Source organism: Drosophila virilis, chromosome 5 (genome assembly GCF_030788295.1).
Source record: "Drosophila virilis strain 15010-1051.87 chromosome 5, Dvir_AGI_RSII-ME, whole genome shotgun sequence".
In the NCBI taxonomy this organism is placed as follows: domain Eukaryota; kingdom Metazoa; phylum Arthropoda; class Insecta; order Diptera; family Drosophilidae; genus Drosophila; species Drosophila virilis.
Genome location: NC_091547.1, coordinates 8515452 through 8534901, shown reverse-complemented (window position 1 = coordinate 8534901; position 19450 = coordinate 8515452). Strand labels below are relative to the sequence as shown.

Genomic DNA, 19450 nt, shown 5'->3' with positions numbered 1-19450 from the left:
TAAAAGCTATTTATTTTACGTTATTCAAGTGGGTCTTTCTTTTACCTACCGCAGCGGCTGCCAAGCCATGGCAGCTATTGCACACAGCGACCTCATCACATTATTGGCTTACATAACCCGAAACGTTGAGGCAAATCCAAAACAGACAGCAATCAGCATCAATGTGTGCGCTGCAGCTCTTCATTCAACGACGACAGAGGCAGAGGCAGCGTCTGGACCAACGTGTGCCGCCGCGCTTCATCTCTGATAAGCGGCAACTGCACCTACAGCGATATGTTTTCGCGATCACCAGGTACACTGGGAAAAATCGTATGGCCGCCAACCAAGCGGCTGGTTGTGTGGCCAACAGAGAATTTCTTGCAGTGCAACGGGCGGGCGATCTGCTTATCAATAATTTGTTTTCCTTTATTTTTTGTTTTTGCTGCATTTAGGCAGAGATTTGCTGGCGATAACGACTCAAGTGTCACACGCCCACATTTTTGGAGCAGCGGGCCAGAGGTTGCCGTTGCCGTTGCCGCTGCCTGGACCCATGCCCATGCATTTAGCTGAAGCCATTTGCACATGCGCCACGCCAATAAACTTGTACCCACCACCGAGGCACGCTTTGATCCTCATCCACAGTCTCCGACTTGAGCTCCAGCAACTCAAAGGGGGTCGGCACACGCTTGCCGCGTTTCGTTTTCTCTTCTTTGCTTTTGCGGTCTGGGCTGTGTTGCCCAGTCTGCCGCCGTCTCCTGTCCTGGCTTGGCTTTCTGGCCTGGGCTGGCCTGGCCTGGCCGGGTCTGGGCACTGCGCATAAATCGACGGACCCAGCGAGCGCCGGCGGCAATTATCGCGATATGATAAACAAATATTTTTGCATCTAACCCACGTCGCCGACTGAGGACCAACAGTTTCTGGCATTCTGGCGCTTAATTATGAACTCTGTGCCTGGCTCTTTTTTTTTTTTTTGGAGGGTTTTTCTTTTTTGTAATATGTGTGTGTAGTTAAGAGCTTTACGCGTGGCCGAATGCACTTTTACCTGGCTGGCAAAGTACCTGGCACTGTCGAGGGCTTGGCCTGGCCCAAGTTGTTGCAAGTATGCAATTTAGAAGCTTATCGCTCTTCGGATACGAATCGGTCGGCGTTTTGGCTGCATGCGAAGTGGGTGGAGGAATGATATAAAAATTAAATATGGCTCTATTTGAATATTAATATTTGTATACTCTAAAAAAGGGCATATTAACTATGAAATGTGTGTGGCAGCTAAAATAATGCCGTTGATTCTATAATGTATTTATGATCTTGGACAATTTGAAGCAAAGCTATTTTGTTAAAACTCTGCATAGATTGTTTTTGTTCTAGGCAGCGCATATGCCGCAGTCATCAGGATCGGATGACTACTATATCATATAGCTGCCAAAATATTTTGCGATATATTCTTATGCTTTTTTTTATAAAGATATTTTAATCAAACAGAGCCACAGCTAATTATGATACACTCCCAAATTATAGGCCACACCTAACTTATTGGTATATTATTTAAATTATATTTAATACTTTATATATATATATATATATAAATAATATGGTAAATTCTATAGGAACAATTGTTCGGAAAACAAGTTTTTGGTTAAGCAAACATTTTTTTAAGCTTAGTACAAAAATGTGTATAATTAGTATAGAATTATGCAAGGGTATTTAAACTTCGTCAAAACGGTTTTTTTTAAGGGTGGCTTTTGGCTGCAATTCATGAGTTTTATAATCAAATTGCAGCTAGTATTTACCTATTTTATGAGATGGGTTTATTTTCAAATTTGTACTCCTTATTATGGCATTAAAATTTAATTAACATAAGGCCTATATTCATTGTCTTTAAAAATTAAGATATCGCCCGACTAATAGCAACTAATATTGTGCAGGCGATTCGGGATTTTTTTTCGGAATATTTGGATTAATTTCAAATAGAATTCATAAATTGGAAATCAAATTTCTAAAAAAAAAATCAAAGTCTATGATCTTACAGATATATATTTGTTATTGGATATATATTTTTGTAAATATTTAAGCTTTTTTTATGGCTTTTATTTATGTAAATCCATTCTGGAGCACTTTTGGATATTAACTAATTATTTATTATATTTTTATGTAGATAAAATAAAATATAATAAAATACTTTCAAGTCTTTTATCAAATGTGCAAAAGGAAAGATACTCTGATAACTTTATATATATATATATATATCTTTATATATATATATATTTAACTTGGCTACAAAGGTTCCGCATATTACAATATTTGCATACGCTGCTCTGTGTGCGCGTGTGCTTGTGTGTGTTTGTGTGTGTGTGTATGAGCAAGCCATGTATTTGGGGCTGGCACACACACCAACACACACAGCCATTTGTGTGTCTCCACCAATTGAAACAAACCAAATGCAAAGTCGTCTCTCCCACAACACATTAAAAGCCGAGAACTGGTTTTCGTGCTTTCAGTGTATGCGACAACTGTCCAGAGCAGCAGCAGGTGGAGAGCAGGGGGGAGAGGGAGAGGGAGAGGGAGAGGGAGAGATAGAAGCTGTCGCAGCTCTCAGCTCAGCTCAGCTCAGCTTAGCTTTGCTCGGCGATCGGCGATCGGCGTCTATTTAAAATACTCGCAAAGCGGCAAACAGGAATATTAAAATAAGTCTGTTTCATTTGATTCAAAAGAACTTGCCGCACACACGCCTGCCGCTTCGGCTCGGCTCCGGTCGGCTCGGGCACACACTTGCCCCAGAATGAGACTGCGTTCGTTCCGCTTAGCTGGGCAGCTGACAGTGCCACTGTCAGTGCCGCTGCCGCTCTCTGGGGTCGAAGCTGCTCAGCTTCAAGCTGGGCCAAGACTGCGCAAAAGGTTTTGCTCGTGCGCTTTTTGGCCTTATGCATTCGACTGCGACTCGCGGCGAGATCTCAGTTCCGTTCACAGAGGAAGAGAGGGAGATAGAGAGAGAGAGAGAGAGAGAGAGAGAGAGAGAGAGAGACAGTGTGGCCGAGGGAGTGGGAGAGCGAGAGCGAACGAACCTAAGCCAAGTTTCGCCAGTTGCCAGTTGCCTGTTGCCAGTTGGCAGTTGCCAGTTGCCAGTTAGTTAGCTAGCGGTTCGTCATCGGCGTGGTTCATGTGTCTCCTCTGACTTTTGGCTGGCTACGTCTACGTCGTCACCGTCGTCACCGTCGTCGTCGTCGTCGTCGACTCCGGCAGCAGCTGCGTTGCGCTTATAATCATAAATATATCTACATACAGCGCGCGGCGTGTATCTGTATCTGTATATCAGCTATAATAGTATATAGGCCCGCTTGTGCATTTTCCCAAGTGTATTGTAAACTTGTGCGCCAACAACAACAACAACAACAACATCAAGCAGCAGCAGCAACAGCAACAGCAACAGCAACAGCAACAGCCTGCTCTCAGTTTGTGTGTTGTTTTGTTTTTTTTTGTGAAATGTTGAAGCCCTTGATTTTAAGCACCAGATACGTTCATTAGTCGTCGCAAGACTTTTCGTGATCGTAAACGCGTTTTTCGCCAACCTCTCTTGATCTTGGCTAACGTGAGATTCCAAAACCAGCAACAGCAGCAGCAGCAGCAGCTGCCAGCGGCAAAACAGTTAACAAAAAGCAATCCTTAAATCCAATATAAATTTCAATAAAAATGTGCGAAATACAAAATAAAATTCTATAAAGCCACAAAGTGGCCCAAAACAAAAAAAAAGTGTTGTTCACGAGCTCTGGGCTGATTTGTAATTAAGAAGAAAAAAAAATATCAAGCTAAAAGTAAAATCATTGCGAAAATTCTCAAGTATGGAGTGCTTAATGTGGGTTAGGGCCTAAACTAGCACAACAAAAACACACACACACACACACCCGCACAACAAATAGACACAAATTCACACATGCCAGTTAGAAGACAACAACAACAACAACAGAGACGAATGAGCAAATTTATGGCTGGTTGTTGTTACTCTGGGCCAAATGGTACCACGGCCAGCAGTCGCTTAGGGAAAAAACTAACGGAATAATGCAACATTAAGCAAAATGCTGCTGGCCCTGCTAAAGCTAAAGCAAAGCCCAAACCAGCAACAACAACAACAACAACAGCAGCAACAACAACAACAACCTGCAACCATCGTCGCCGCCTTCGTCGTCGTCGTCGTCGTCGTCGTCATCGCAGTCACCGTTACCACGAAACGTAGCTGTAGTCGCTGTTGCCGTATAAAATGGAACCCTCATATGATCACGAACATCCACATCATCTGCTAACAAATTACAAGTAATATTTACATTTTTCCCATGCTATAAAAAAAAAAAAAAACAAAAAAAAAACCAACTCTAACTACAACATTTTTTTTTTTTTCTCTCGCTGTTTAATTATATCCAACCGTAGCGAAGATACATATCTTTCAAGATAATAACCATAATGAAAAATGGAAAAATGCGCTGGTATGGGTGAAGAAATTCTCTAGTTGTCTCGTATATGTCGCTGGCTCTCCTAAATACATATATATATATATATATATATATATATATACATAGTGGTATATAAGCACAGACTACGACTATGACAGCCCAAGGTGGGGGGAGGAGGGGGCTGGCGCATTGCAAGTCTTAGTCACACACTAACGGAAAGGGGAGCCGGGGTATGGCTTGCCTTATATGTCTAGATATTTACAAAAGTTTTGCTTAGATTTAGAATTTGTTTCTACATAGCATGGCCACACTTAAGCCACCCCCTACCCGCGCTCCACCTGTAGAGACTCTTCTGCCAAAGCACTTGCACTTGTGTGCGTATGTCCGCTTTGCGTTTCACTGTGTGCGTTCTGTGTGAATATATGTAAATGTGTTAGTTAGTTAGACCTAGAACCAAAATGTCTTGACTCGCTCTCAGACTCGGAGTCGGACTCGGACTCGGAATTGGTCAAGTGGAAAGTAAACCAAGAGCGCCTCTCAGCATGGTCAGCAAGAAAGTATGAGAAAAACCATAAAAAAAAAAAAAACAAAACAAAACATGAAATAAATAAATAAAACAACACTATATATAAGTCGGGTAGAGAGGTCACCATGCGGTTTCGCTCATTAAAATGATTTAGTTTTGATCTAAACTCTCTGATAGCTGTGCATGATATTAACATAGCATTAGGCCAAAACATTTAAACAACCTTACGTTGCGTCCGGTTCAGATATCATTTTATATATACGGAATATATTAGGAAAGAAGCATACATACACACACACACTCATATATACTTGTATATGTGTACTTTTTAGACTTCTCGGAAGGCTGGCTTAAAGGGCAACATATTTTACGCAAGTCTGTCACATATTTTGTCACATTTTTGGAATTTTGTTTTTTAAGGTTTTTCTGCGCTCTTTGATCCTGATCTATAAATCAATCCATCTAATAGGTAGACACATCAATTTAACCCAGCTTCGAGGCTTCAACTCAATTGATTTGCATTTTCTAAGTAATTTTTTTTACAACTCCGTTTCGGACAATGCCGATTCATATAATCTTTAATTTAATTTCCCATTCTAAATGAGTTCTTAAACAAATTGGGTGCTAAAATATTTCAGTTTCCCTTCAAACTTGTTTACACAGAATTGAATATAAAAAAAAACATGATTACTTTCTCATGCTTCCTGCTAATAGGCATATAAATCAAGAGTCGACAGCTTAATTGTCGCTGAGACTTGGCTAATAAGTTTAATAAGTCCCTCTCCATCATTTTTACTATATCGTAAACGTTTAATAAAGGTTAATTCAGTGTTAACAACGTGTTGAAATATTTTGCAATTATAAACCAGGAGAGAATAATCGGCAGAATGCTAGGAAAGATAAATAATCAATTAATGAGTTAAATTGTTTAATAAGAATGTTAGAAATTGATAAAATTATTCAAACACAGTGTAATACAAGCTATCCTATTGTCAAACCCCAATTTCATTGAAAAGATAAGGTAAAAGCACCATGATTAAGGTTAGTCTAAGAACCTTTCATTTCCACAATCGGAAAGACTTTGCCAGCGAATGTAAGTCCTGGTTCCTTTCCGACACAGCTTTAACTGGTTGAGAATTGCAAGCGTCAAGCCAAAAATAAACAGCAAAGCGTCCATTTTCGGCGATTTTCATAAGACAAATATCAAAAATGTCTTTCAGAAGTTCTCAGAGATTTAAATAATTCAAATTACTTAAATTTTTCAAGCTTTAGTTGAACGCATTTTGCAAGCCAAATAACTGCACAGCATTTAAGCCCGATCTATATATATCCAAGCTATATATATATATATATATATCTAATTTTATGGCAGCCAAGCGCTGCGAGGGAGTTTTGGTATGTGCGTGATAAAATCCATTACATTTCAGTACATTTTTCTCGAGTCTTATTTTTTTTGCTGTGTTTTTTTTTTCATGCTCTTTAAATGGCTTTTGTGTGTGAGAACTGGGTCTTGGCGTTGTTGTCTTTGACGACGGCTGAAAAACCTCATTAGCCGAACCCATTCGCAGCCGCGTTCCGGCTTCGGCTTTCGGGCGCTTGGCCATTCGTGGATCTCGGGCCCTACCAGAAGAGAGTAGCAGCCCGCCTACCCCCAGGCCCCACACCAATGCCTGCTTCATTAGCTTAATTATGCACGAGAGTAGGAATCTTTAGGCCATATGCAACACATCGATCTCTCTCATATGTGAGACCCGAGACCTTAGGGCTCAGACCTGGTACTGAGCACGCGGTCTCAGTCTCTCTGTCAAGATATTGCCACAGGTAGCTGCGTTCACCTTTTGAGATTATGTGGTTGTTGTTTGGTTCATTAAAGCAGCGGCAAACGCGCTAAGATGGCGGTTGCCCGGGCCGGATGCTGTAGCTGTTTATGCTTATTGGTCAACAACAAGCAGCATCTACATACACACACACACGCATACACACAGATACACGCACACGCACACACAGGTACGCACACGCTTATGCATATGTATGCATTGCGACTGCGTCGTTAAGTTATTCCAGTACATCACACCTGGGCCGCAGTCGCCTTGGCACCACACAGCCAACCATCAGCGACAACAACAACCACACACAGGGCCAGCTCTTGGCCTGTCCCCTTCGCCCCGTCTCCCCGTCCACCCGTCCCCTGCCCGTAGCCAGACTGGTTTCTGTAAAGGCAAACTGAAATGAGTTGAAAAACAAATGTATTCGGGTTTTGGGGCGCCTGGCACCAGCAGCCAATAGACTCTGCAAATGGAGCAGAGCAGATGCTGCAGATCTTGTACACAGGCCACACCCACCCAGAAAACCAAAATGGCTTTTATTACCACAACTTTACAAGCCTCTGAACTGAATATGGCCGGCAATGTTGGCACTGCTCTTAATTAATGGCATCACCAATGAGCCAAGCAGTTGATTAGTAAACAAATATGTAAATGCAAAGTAGCAAATGGATAAAATGTAGAATCATCAAGAAATATAAAGAACCATTCGAAATAATTAAGTCTTAGCAGCCTTGATTTTGCAGTAGTTCTTTTGTTGTCGCTAATTAGTAGCTGATAAATAATAATATATATTGCTTGACAATAATCTATTGAAATCGCAGTCCTCACTAGATGAACTTTCTAGTAAGTCAGACATTAACGAAAGGAAGGAAGTCCAAAGTTTCCTTAAATACATGAGTTAATAGCTTGCAACTACAAATTCATTAAATACATGGAATAATGACTAATATATTAGCAATGATAATAATAAAAATAATTATTATATTAACAATATATATATAATAATAATAATTATATTGATATGAATTTAAATCATAACAATAATGATAATGAAAATAATAATACTGGCAATAATAATATTAATAACATTAATAATCACTATAATAATAAAAATAATAATAACAATACTAACAATAATGTGTAATGACTGATAATACAAATTTATAATAATAATATGAGTAACAACAATAATAATAATAATAATAATAATGATGAGTAATTTCATAAAAAATCTTAATTTATAACATGAATGAAAATAATAATATTGATAATGAATAATAATGAATAATGAATAGTAAAATTGATAATAATAATATAAATAATAATAAAAATATTGAAAACAATAATAAAACGAAAATAAGTATGATATGAATAAGTATGATTCGTATTATTTAACGAATTTCTAATAATAATAGTAATAGAAACTAATTACTTAAATATAAAATAATAATAATATCAACAATAAAAACAATGACAATAATAATATGTATACTAACAATAAAAATCATATACTTAGTCGAAATCCTGATCAAATTCAAGCCAGGCTAAGAAGAAAGAGCGAAATCCATAAAAGAATTTCTTTTAATTATAGCTGAAGCCAAAAATCGTGAAACCTGTTTATATATCATGGAGTCGTTAAAGCCTACCTATTACCAATATTATTGTTGTCATTGCTGATAGCATAAATATATAGTTTATGTTATCAATTTTTTTTTATAAATAGTTTTGGTTAAGAATTAATACTTTTCTGAGACTCGAATCCGGAGCTAAAAGGTCTTAAAAAATTAGGTTTTAATTATAGTGGGAATTACACGCGGTAAATGATAAGGTATTTTACTACGAAGCTTTCAATGCGAATTTTTTCTGTGTAATGAATTAATTTTTAATTGAACTTTGGACTAAAAGTTTTCACGTAATAATCGAAGGGGAAGGGTTGTAAACAAAATAACAAACTTACGATAACGTTTTCTAATAAGCTTTCATAAGATATTGACAAATAATTGTCTGTTTGGCTTTCAAATATTTGCAAAGTTCAGACTCGAAATTAAATGGGTTAGGTTTTGATACTAATTTCAATATTTAATAATATTATCATAATATATAATATAATTTTGCAGATCTTTAAATACTTATAGACATATTCGAAAAATATATATAAAATATCTATTGTTATATGTATTAAAGATAGTAGCATATTATTGAATGAGAAAATCAACTTTCCATTTGGTAAGAGAAAAAACAAAATGTCTAAAAATATAGTTAAGTTAATGCCATGTTCTCACGTGCCAGATATCTGTCAAACTATATGTTTAATTCGAAGAGTCTGCCATTAGAAATATTTAGAATTTTCTCCAGTCACAGTTTAGACTAGAAAGCAAATGCCCGACAGTTATTTGGAGCGTGAGAATAAACAATTAACTGCCAAGTTGCATGTGAGGGTCGATCGACTAGACGAGCTTGTGGCAAAAGCTGCTCACTTTCGCTTGAGACTTGAGATTAAATGAAATATTGAAAAAAGATTCTTGCTAATGCGAACATAATTAACACAGTATAATCAAAACTCTTATGTGGACTGTGGCAAGAAATGGCGACAAAACGCCGCCGCCTCTTTTTTTTTTTTGCTTTTTCCTGTTGCAAGTTTGTCGTCTGCGCAGCTTGAGGGGGTTTTAGGGGGCAGCGACGCGGACAAAACTTAAAAGGCTGTCTTCGCGCAGCGACACATGAATCACAATATGCTAAAGGGCTGACACTCTCTCCAGATCAATGCGGCTTCTGAATGAAGTTTTGCGGGCTTGTTAAGGCCAAAGCCAAAGTTGCCTACTTTGCGGCAGCCGCCAAGTTGCCAAGTTGCCACAGTTGCCACAGTTGGCGGGTTGGCGAGTTGTCGAGTTTCAGCAAGCGGCGCAGTTGAAGCCACCAGCAGAGTCGCCGTTGCGGTTGTCGTAAACAAAACGTTGCACGGTCCATGGTCCACGGTCCACGGTCCACGGTCCAAAGGCAAGCGCGGACATTCAGTACTTGGACGGAGCAGACAGCAGACAGCATCGAACGCTGGACACTGGACAGGGAGACAGGGAGACAGAAGGAGAGAGACAGCGGGCAGAACGAGTTGAAGACAGAGACTGTGGCGGGACAGAGGAGCGCAATGTGGAATATGTGGCATTTTGCAAAGATGTTGACATTTTGCGCGCATAAAAATGCCAACTTACCGGCCACTGTATGTGTCCTATTTTAAAATCAGGGCCATGGCTAAGAAGCTGCCACAGCCCCGGCTCGGACCAGAGCAGGGGCTAAGCCAAAGCCAAAGCTAAAGCCGCAGCCGCCGCGTCGTCGTGGATCGTGAGCGCGCGCTTAGGATAAAGCAGACCAAAAGCAAAGCAAACCGAAGCGAAGCCCAACTCAAAGCCAGGGACCAGTTGGACAGGCGTACAGACCAGGACGGTATAATTTTGTGTAGCTTGGCAAAGTATTTAGCAGCAGCAGCAGCAGCAGCAGCAACAGCAGCAGCTCAGCGGCAGCCGCAACCGAATATCAAAAACGTAACGATGTCACCAGGAACCCTCAATAAATTATCCAGCTGTAGCTGTAGCTCTGGCTGCAGCTGAGCCTGGGGCTAGGTCTCAATGCTTTTGGGCATGGACCTTAACTCTTTCAGTTTTGTCGGCCTGGGCGCTCTTGGCCAAAAGAAAGCCTGAAACTAGAGCGCCTAGTTGCGCCAAGGTAGCCTGGCCCCTGGCCTGGCCTATGTGCTGGAAGCTAACAATTAGGCCGATCTCTTGTAGCCGAGGCCCCAAAGTTGGTAGGCAAAGGAGCAGACGACAACGGACAACAGACAGCAGACAACCTGGCCCGCTGCCTGGGTAGACAATAGACCAAAAGTGTAGTGGGCAGCAATAAATTCAAACGGTAACAAATCGAACTTGGGGCCAAGACAGCACGCACACACAGGGAACGAGAGCCAGAGCCACAACCAGAGCCAAGCGAAATGAGGAGCATCGGATTCGAGCGTCGGGCGTCTCGGGGTTCTCCCTTAGGGAGCCGAGTCGGAGTCTGGGGCTGAGCTTTGGTAATATTTAAACTTGTCTCGTTTGGCTGCCGCTGCCGCTGCTGCTGCTGCTGCTTTGGTTCTGCTTGAATTCCTGGAAGCCGAATTACTTTGAAATGTGTCGATATGTCGCAACTTTTAAAAGTTATGCATAAAGGTCTGGGGCCCCCGAGCCGGAGCATACAGCTCCTGCTACAGCTACAGCTTCTTTGCTTACTCTGGCAACCTGGCGACTGTGACTCGGCGGCGCGGCCTCCTTTGATAATACAATAGCTGCACGCGCCCAATTTACATTTATGTCCACTGACATTAAGGAACGCAAACGTTGCAGCATCCCAGCCTTCCAGCCTCGAGCCTGGTCCAGTTTTTGGCCCTGCCCCTTGGCCCTCGTCCACCACCCGGCATTCGCCATTCTCCGATTCTCAGTGGTGTCTGCTATAAACGCAAAGTTTATACCTTTTGTTTTTTTTTTTATTCCTTCCTTTTTCTTTTTTGTTTTTGCGTGCCAGCAACGTGAAAATTGTCAACGTATTTAGCGGCGATTTTAAATATCATTATAAGGCGGGCTCTGCCGACATTTTATTCTGTCCTACGTAATTTTCAACAGTAGCTCTCATAAACACACAGTAAAACATGCTTAAACGATTTCATCTCTAATTAGGAACCGTCCTACCTTTGCGGATAGCGTGCTATCGAGGCAGTTTATATGCTTGCCTAATCGTTTCTAAAGATATATTTTTTAATCTTGATTCAAGCCTTAATTACTTGAACATATGTTCTCATTTAAAAACATATATATTACATATATCCATATATAACATATGCACATATGCACTGCATAGAGTACGCAGAAATTATTATTTTATAGCCATGTTTTAGAAACCGGGTATACGTACATAAGAAATAAATACTGAGCAGAGATAAAGATTATTAGATATATATAAACAAGCGTAAAGCATTAAGACTTAAAATTATGAGAATCGCATAGAAAGGCAACACCTCAAAAGGCTCCTTTAAATTGAAGCAAGAAGATATTTATGTTTATACATAAGCATATATACTCATGCACACATTAACATATGTACATACATATGTATATGTTTTTTCTACATATACAAATACACAAAAGCATACATCCACATACGCAGATGCACATACATTTTTAACTTTAGATAATTGCCGACATAACACATAACAACAAATATTACTTCTAAACAAAGCATTACTCCTGGCCTTAATTAAATTAATGAGAATCGCAAAGAAGGGCCCTATTTATAAATATACAAATTGCAACGCCGCGAAGGGAGTTATCAAAGTTAGATTAGATCTCCAAAACATCACTTATTCGCCAAATTTCCACTCGTGGATTAACTTAAATCCAATTCTTACAGCATGAGCTGCGCGTTGATTATCAATCAGTAACAGTATAAAACAGTCAGTTAAGCTATATTATGTGCTGTTGGTTCAGGTTTAAGCATCTATTGTGAATTATTTCAAGTAAACTTAAGGTTTCTATGGTTAAGGTGAAAATATTATGGAATATTGTCAAAATTATGTATATTTATTATATGGTGCTTAGCAATGAGTGTAAGAATAATGCGTGTCAACTAAACTTTCAACAGTCCGTACCACATTATGCCAATCGAATTATAGGCTTTCTGTCTAAATACGAAAAAGCATAAGACTTTTGTGAAACATAGCAGAAGGTGATCAATTTTTTAATTTTTAGAAATATAAAGTTCGATTGAACGAAGTCTATGATTCATGTAATATGAGGATCGAAATATATATATATATATATATAAATTCCACGAAAAACGAATGATTTACATTTTGACCTGACTACAAACTTTGAGACACATATCATTTATAAATGCTCCTGTATAAGTATTTTATATTTTGTTTTGAATATTTATTAAAACAAAAAATAATACTATTTAATCTTAAATCAATTCCAAAATCACAAAATAGCCCCGAAAAGGAATCCTGACCGCAGCCATAATTTGTTCAAATGAAAATCGTTTGGGAGAGATTTAGCTTTAAACATAAACGTCCATTTATTGGCTTTATTCAACCATATTTGGTTAATGCCAATTAACGGTAGAGATCAAATTTAGCCCGAAATTTCTATATGAAAATATTTACGACTCGCAATATTCTCAGTAGATCGGGCAATTATTTGTTAAAATTGAATAATTTCAATAAAGTTTTGTAAATATATGACAAATCTGAGCTTATGGATGTGGAAAACTAGACTCACAAAACTAACGAACAATATATGAGAAAATTGTATATCCTAATTTTCAAACTGTAAAAAAAGTTGTTTAATTTCTTAAATAAATTCCTGTGAATTAATTGACCTACTCAATCTTGATTTAATTGATAATTTACTTATGGTGTCTGGTAAACAATTTTTGTTTAGAATCAAAATCAATAAATTTGTTTTTTTTTAATAAAAAACTCTTGAAGTACTAAAACTTACCCGATCTCCTTGCCACATGTCCATTAAATTTTCTTTTTTGGATTCTTTCTTTCTCGTTACGTTGCATGCTATTTCTTTTAATTAATTTCCGAATGCAATCTGAGCTTTAATTGAATATCTCGAGAATTAATTTGAGATCGGTATCTGAAAAAGAATTTAGATTAAATAAACTTTTTCCAACTTCTAAGACATTTTCCTCTTACATTTCAGTGCTAAGAAATATCCTCATGTGTCCCGAACGCCGGAATATAGCCACTCGACCGTGGGCAGCGATTATCCGGAGCATGGTGTCTATCTGTCCGACGGAAGATTGCTGCACGACAGCCCCAGCGATGGCATCTACCATGTGAGGCAGGGCAGCGAGCACTCCTCGCCCAGCTTACATTCACCAGCCATACAGAGCGCCGGCTACGACAATGAGCACTCGATGAACGAGGCGGCGCTCTCGGTGCACAGTCACAGCCACTCGCCGATGGTGTCCAGTGCGTACAGTGTGGGCGGGAGCGCATCCTCATTGATCAGCAGCAATATACCCCTGCTGGGCGGAGGCGGCAGCTCGGTGCTGAATAAGTTCTTGTCGCATCCGCATGCCAGCATGGTGGGGGCACAGGATGAGTGCGGCGGTGCCTCGCATTCGCCAATTGAGCCGGCGTCCATGTGGAGCTATGATTACAAGGGCGACATATGCGCGCCCAATTGCGGCTATCTGGACCGGCACAAGGCGATGGCCAGCGATTTGAAGTACAGACCAGGCGGTAACCAGTCAAAAAGTGCCAAAGAGTCGCGCATCCGCCGGCCAATGAACGCGTTCATGGTGTGGGCTAAGATCGAGCGCAAGAAGCTGGCCGACGAGAATCCCGACCTGCATAATGCAGATCTCAGCAAGATGTTGGGTAAGTACACAGCTCATTCTAGTTGGTCGAACACTTCCATCTAATGCCACTGTTTGCGCCTTCCAGGCAAAAAGTGGCGCTCCTTGACGCCACAGGATCGTCGACCGTATGTGGAGGAGGCGGAGCGCCTGCGCGTCATACACATGACCGAGCATCCGAACTACAAGTACCGGCCCAGGCGGCGAAAGCAATCCAAACTGCGCACCCTGCAGCCGGGCAAGGAGCAGCAGCAAAGTGAGTTGGCCTCGCAAACAGGCGCAGCGGGGTCGTCCAAGACAACGCCCAAGCTATCGACGCCGCCGCTGGCGACGGCCACAAGCGCCAGCTACAACACGCCCACCGACGACAGCCGCAACTCGACGCCCCATAATGTGGGCGGCCTGTACGAGCAGCCGCTAAAGCCCAGTTACTCGCCCAGCTCCGTGGACTGCTACAGCAATGCGGACAGCACGGAGCAAATTGAATCTCTGGCTGCCAGCTGCAATGAATCCTCTCCAGTCGCAACAAATACCAGCTACGACAGCTCACTGCTGTTAAAGAAGCTAACGAAGCCGCCGACGCCGTCAAGTCGTGCTAGCAAGCAGCGCAACGACAAGCACTCCAAGGCGGAAGAGAAGTCCAAGGCACAGCAGCAGCAGCAGCAATCTTCGAGCCTGTATGCCTCATATCCACTGACCAGCTCCGTGGCTGTGGTTGCAGCGCGCGGCATGTATGTGACGTGCAACAATCGCGGACTGCTGGATCATGGGCACTCGGTGAAGGGCACCTTCTATCCGCCAGTGTCCAGCGCGGATGATGATGCCAGCTGCAACTCTATGCGCGGCAGCAATTCCCTGCAGCAGCAGCAACAGCAGCTGCATTGCAACACCAGCTCCAGCATTTGCCCAACCAGCTCCAGTGCATCGAACGTGATGGCTGGTGTCAGCGAGCAGCTGAGCAGCTACACGGTGGCCATGGCTGAGAGCAACAACGCGAGCAGCCTGCGGCTGAGCATGAACGAGCTGGGCGCCGTTTCCAATGATTATCTGTCCGGCGTGAATGCCAATGCGTATGGCATGCAGTATGAGGATTTTCTGCGCTATCAGACCAACGAGATGGACTACGATCAGCTCAAGGAGACAACGGACAATGGTGCACAGAAGTGTGCCAAATATCCGGATACCAATCAGAACTATGATGATTACGAGGCGGAGGCCTATAACAATGCCATGTTGCTGGCGGCGCCAGCGCCGCCTAGTGGCACCAGCTACTACACCCAGTTGCCTTATCCGCTGACCAGTAGCGCCTGCACGCCCAGCGGCCTAACCGCCTTTCCGCTGCAGCTAGCGGTGCCGTTCCAGCAGGCCTCAACGCCAGGTGGGGCAACTGCCTACGGGCAGCCCATGCAAAGCAGCTATCTGCACTATGGCAGCTACTATGAGGCCAATGGAGCAGGAGCACAGCTGCTGCCACAGCAGACGCCAGCAGCGCCACCAGCCGCGCAGACAGGCACGGGTCCTGCAGCAATGGCCATGCAGCATCATGGACATCCACACGCCCATCATCATCATCATCACTTTGCGACCAATGGTGCCGGCAGCTCTGCTCCGGGCATGGTGGGTGTCGGTGTGGGCGTGGGCGTCGGCGAGATGCTCTTCGAGCAGCAGCAGCATCCGCAACAGCAACAGCAGCTCCAGCGCAAGGATGATGAGATTAGCAATATCCTGGCGGGTGTGCGCAAAACCTGCTACAGCAATTGACGGACGCAATTGCATCTGGTTTGCCGCCTGAGTTTTTAATACTCGCGCGCAGCTCCTGAAGTTTGTTATATTTGAATGTAGAGTTTAGCGCTTGGTTTACGGTACGCATAAGTATTGCCTCCCGCTCCCCCGTTCTTTATATAGTGTACGATATTTAGAGTTTTTCTATTATTATTCAATCATATGAAATATGTTAAACTTAAGTTAGTTTGCATTGAAATAAAATCAAATTCGCTATGAACACGTACCGCGTTTTAATTTCCGAACCTGTTGTAAAACTGTAAATTTGACAGTCGCCAGGGCTGCCACATGTGCGACACATGTACCAAGGCTGCCACTTGAAACAAAAATGCTGTACCAAGGAAACGTACCACAATGTATTGGTAATTATTATTCGAGTAAATAAAGATTATTTCGAATCAGAATTATTCCTAGTTATTCAATACATTCATCTTTCGAATTGTTTAACTGAAGCAACATAATAAATACTTTGAGATTGTACATAAGCGCGGTGAAGAAACTTTGTACCATTTTCTAGCAAACAAGGTACTGTGTACTATTTAAAAACTGGTACAGTTTGGGTACATTTGTACCAAATGTGGCAGCCTTTCAAATGGTACACTTCAAATTCAAATTCGAGTGGCAACTTTGCCAATGACATCTGACTCTGTTCCACCAATATATACAGCATCTGCCAGCCAGCTAGCGACTGCGCAGTCGTCCACAGGAGCAGGTTGTACGGGGATAAAGAGGAAAAGAAATTTTCTTTTCTTGCTGTGGGGTTTGCTGAAGGGCTGCAGGATTTGCCTGAAACGTTACATAAAATTACAATAATTTCATTTTAAATTAATTCCACACTGCGTCCAGACAGACAAGAATGCAGCTATTGCGACCACGCCTCCAGTTCCAGATCGAGTTCCAGTTCGAGTTAAGCTAAGTGAGCAAAGATGTGTAAAATTCAGAAAAACGCATTCGCATAGGGCGCCAATTTGTGCGCTGTATAAGAAAATTTTGCTTAAAGAAATTTCCAAAAGAATTAATTTCCAACAAAAATTCAGTTATTCTTTTTAGTTAAATGTGTCTTAAGTTAAGTTCGTCTATGTGAATAATAATCAGAAATTGAACGGCCGTAATTCGACAACATTTCAACATTCAGACAAAATCGATAAGGTTCAGCATCCGTACAATTCGCACTACTTGATAGCCACAGAGGGGGCCGCCGTCATCCACCCAACCACCAACCACCCACCCACCACCCAGCAGGGGCAGCAGCATTCGCATCAACCACCCCACCTGATAGTATTCTCTCGTAATCGCCATCAGCATGTCATTCATAACGAAATTGAAAGCGACACCATTGCCGCCAATGCCACCATTGAAGAATATACTCAATGTGGCCATGCAAACGGCCAGACAGCAATTTCCAGAGCGCAAGGATTACCAGCAGCCACCCGGATCGAGCGGTAGTCATCCACAGCAGGGTCAAGGTCACGGCATGTTTCCGCCAGCCGATGCGAATGCCGCGAATGGCAGCGATCAGCCCACAGAGATGAGCTCGAATCCCTTTCGCAATGCCACAAGCTGGTCGAACGAGGAGGCCGAGGGGGACTATAAAACCGAATACCAGAGCACATCCTTTGTGGACAATGAATACGATGGCAGATATCAGCAGACCGATGGATTCAGGTATGTACCCGAATTAAATGCGTGAAATGATGCAGTTGCTCATGGTTTCGTCGCTTTGCAGGCAGGGCAGCATCGCCTCGGAGGCCAGCTCATTTGTGTGCGAGGGTGAAGGTGGCGGCGGCTCCAAGATCGACGAGTTCCAGGCTGCCTGGAACGTAACAAATGCCATTCAGGGCATGTTCATCGTATCGCTGCCATTTGCCGTGCTCCATGGCGGCTACTGGGCCATCATTGCCATGGTGGGCATTGCGCACATCTGCTGCTACACGGGCAAGGTGCTGGTGCAGTGTCTATACGAGCCGGATCCCAGCACGGGCCAAATGGTGCGCGTACGCGACAGTTATGTGTCCATTGCCAAGGTATGCTTCGGTCCCAAGCTGGGCGCGCGGGCCGTCAGCGTTGCCCAGCTGATTGAGCTGCTGATGACCTGCATATTGTATGTGGTTGTCTGCGGTGATCTCTTGGCGGGCACCTATCCGCAAGGCTCGTTCGATTCGCGCTCCTGGATGCTGTTCGTGGGCATCTTTCTGCTGCCCATGGGCTTCCTTAAGTCCCTGAAAATGGTATCCACGCTGTCCTTCTGGTGCACCATGTCGCATATTGTGATCAATGCCGTCATCCTGGGCTATTGTCTGCTCCAGATTGGCGACTGGGGCTGGTCCAAGGTGCGCTGGAGCATTGACATGGAAAACTTTCCCATTTCCCTGGGCGTCATTGTCTTCTCCTACACCTCGCAGATATTCTTGCCCACTCTGGAAGGCAATATGATCGATCGCTCCAAGTTCAACTGGATGCTCGACTGGTCGCACATAGCCGCTGCGATATTCAAGGCGGGTTTCGGTTACATCTGCTTCCTCACCTTCCAGAACGACACGCAGCAGGTGATAACCAACAATTTGCACTCTCAAGGCTTTAAGGGCATGGTCAACTTCTTCCTGGTCATCAAGGCCATTCTCAGCTATCCATTGCCATACTATGCTGCCTGCGAGCTACTGGAGCGCAACTTCTTCCGCGGCTCGCCAAAGACCAAATTTCCGACCATCTGGAATCTGGATGGTGAACTGAAAGTGTGGGGCCTGGGCTTCCGCGTGGGCGTCATTGTCTCCACCATACTTATGGCCATATTTATACCACACTTCTCGATACTAATGGGTTTTATTGGCAGCTTCACGGGCACAATGTTAAGCTTTATTTGGCCCTGTTACTTCCACATCAAAATCAAGGGCCATCTGCTCGATCAAAAGGAAATGGCCAGAGATTATGTCATCATAGGGCTGGGCGTGCTCTTCGGGGTTATTGGCATCTATGATTCCGGCAATGCCCTGATCAATGCCTTCGAGATCGGTCTTCCATTTTAAATATTTAACTCCCAATTGTTGCAAAAACTATTCATAGATCAGTTAACGAAAGCTCTAATCAAACTGGTTACTACCAATACCTAGGTATACATATATTTGTTGGGTTTGTGGGATTGTATTTTTGGCAAGTCTTCCAAAACTATCCAGTTATCAAAAACAAAAATGCCAAAATGCAGTCCACGATCGAAGTAAAAAAAGTAAAGAAACGTGTAACAATAAACTTAGTCTATAAGAAATGAAACGCAAGTCTTCCAAAACAAGCGAACAAATGTCTTCCAAACATTGAAATATATATAAAAATCCTAAGCTAATTTAAGTAACGAGTATTTAAAGAGATTATATAGAGGGGAAAACAAAAACCAACTTCCAAATGAAAACAAAAATAAACCAATATACAAATCGAAATGTATGTAAATCTATTAAAAAAAATAGATAGAACTCATTGATTATTTATATACCAGCATATAGTATATATAT

The 19450-nt window shown here is 42.4% G+C and overlaps 2 protein-coding genes across 3 annotated transcripts; both read left to right on the top strand.

Moving 5' to 3' along the window:
- The first annotated feature begins 2814 nt into the window (after positions 1 to 2814).
- Sox15 (Sox box protein 15) lies at positions 2815 to 16292 on the top strand. Its single transcript, XM_002050666.4, has 3 exons — positions 2815 to 4281; positions 13508 to 14190; positions 14257 to 16292. The coding sequence occupies exons 1-3, from the start codon at positions 4229 to 4231 to the stop codon at positions 15927 to 15929; spliced, it is 2409 nt and encodes an 802-aa protein (XP_002050702.1). The 5' UTR covers positions 2815 to 4228; the 3' UTR covers positions 15930 to 16292.
- A 381-nt stretch (positions 16293 to 16673) lies between these two features.
- VGAT (vesicular GABA transporter) lies at positions 16674 to 19179 on the top strand. Of its 2 annotated transcripts, XM_015174614.3 has the most exons (3): positions 16675 to 16866; positions 17343 to 17615; positions 17677 to 19179. In XM_015174614.3, the coding sequence occupies exons 2-3, from the start codon at positions 17425 to 17427 to the stop codon at positions 18971 to 18973; spliced, it is 1488 nt and encodes a 495-aa protein (XP_015030100.1). In that variant the 5' UTR covers positions 16675 to 16866; positions 17343 to 17424; the 3' UTR covers positions 18974 to 19179. The 2 variants fall into 2 exon arrangements, with proteins under 2 accessions (XP_002050703.1, XP_015030100.1); XM_002050667.4 differs by having other exon boundaries at positions 16674 to 17615.
- The last annotated feature ends 271 nt before the right edge of the window (positions 19180 to 19450 follow it).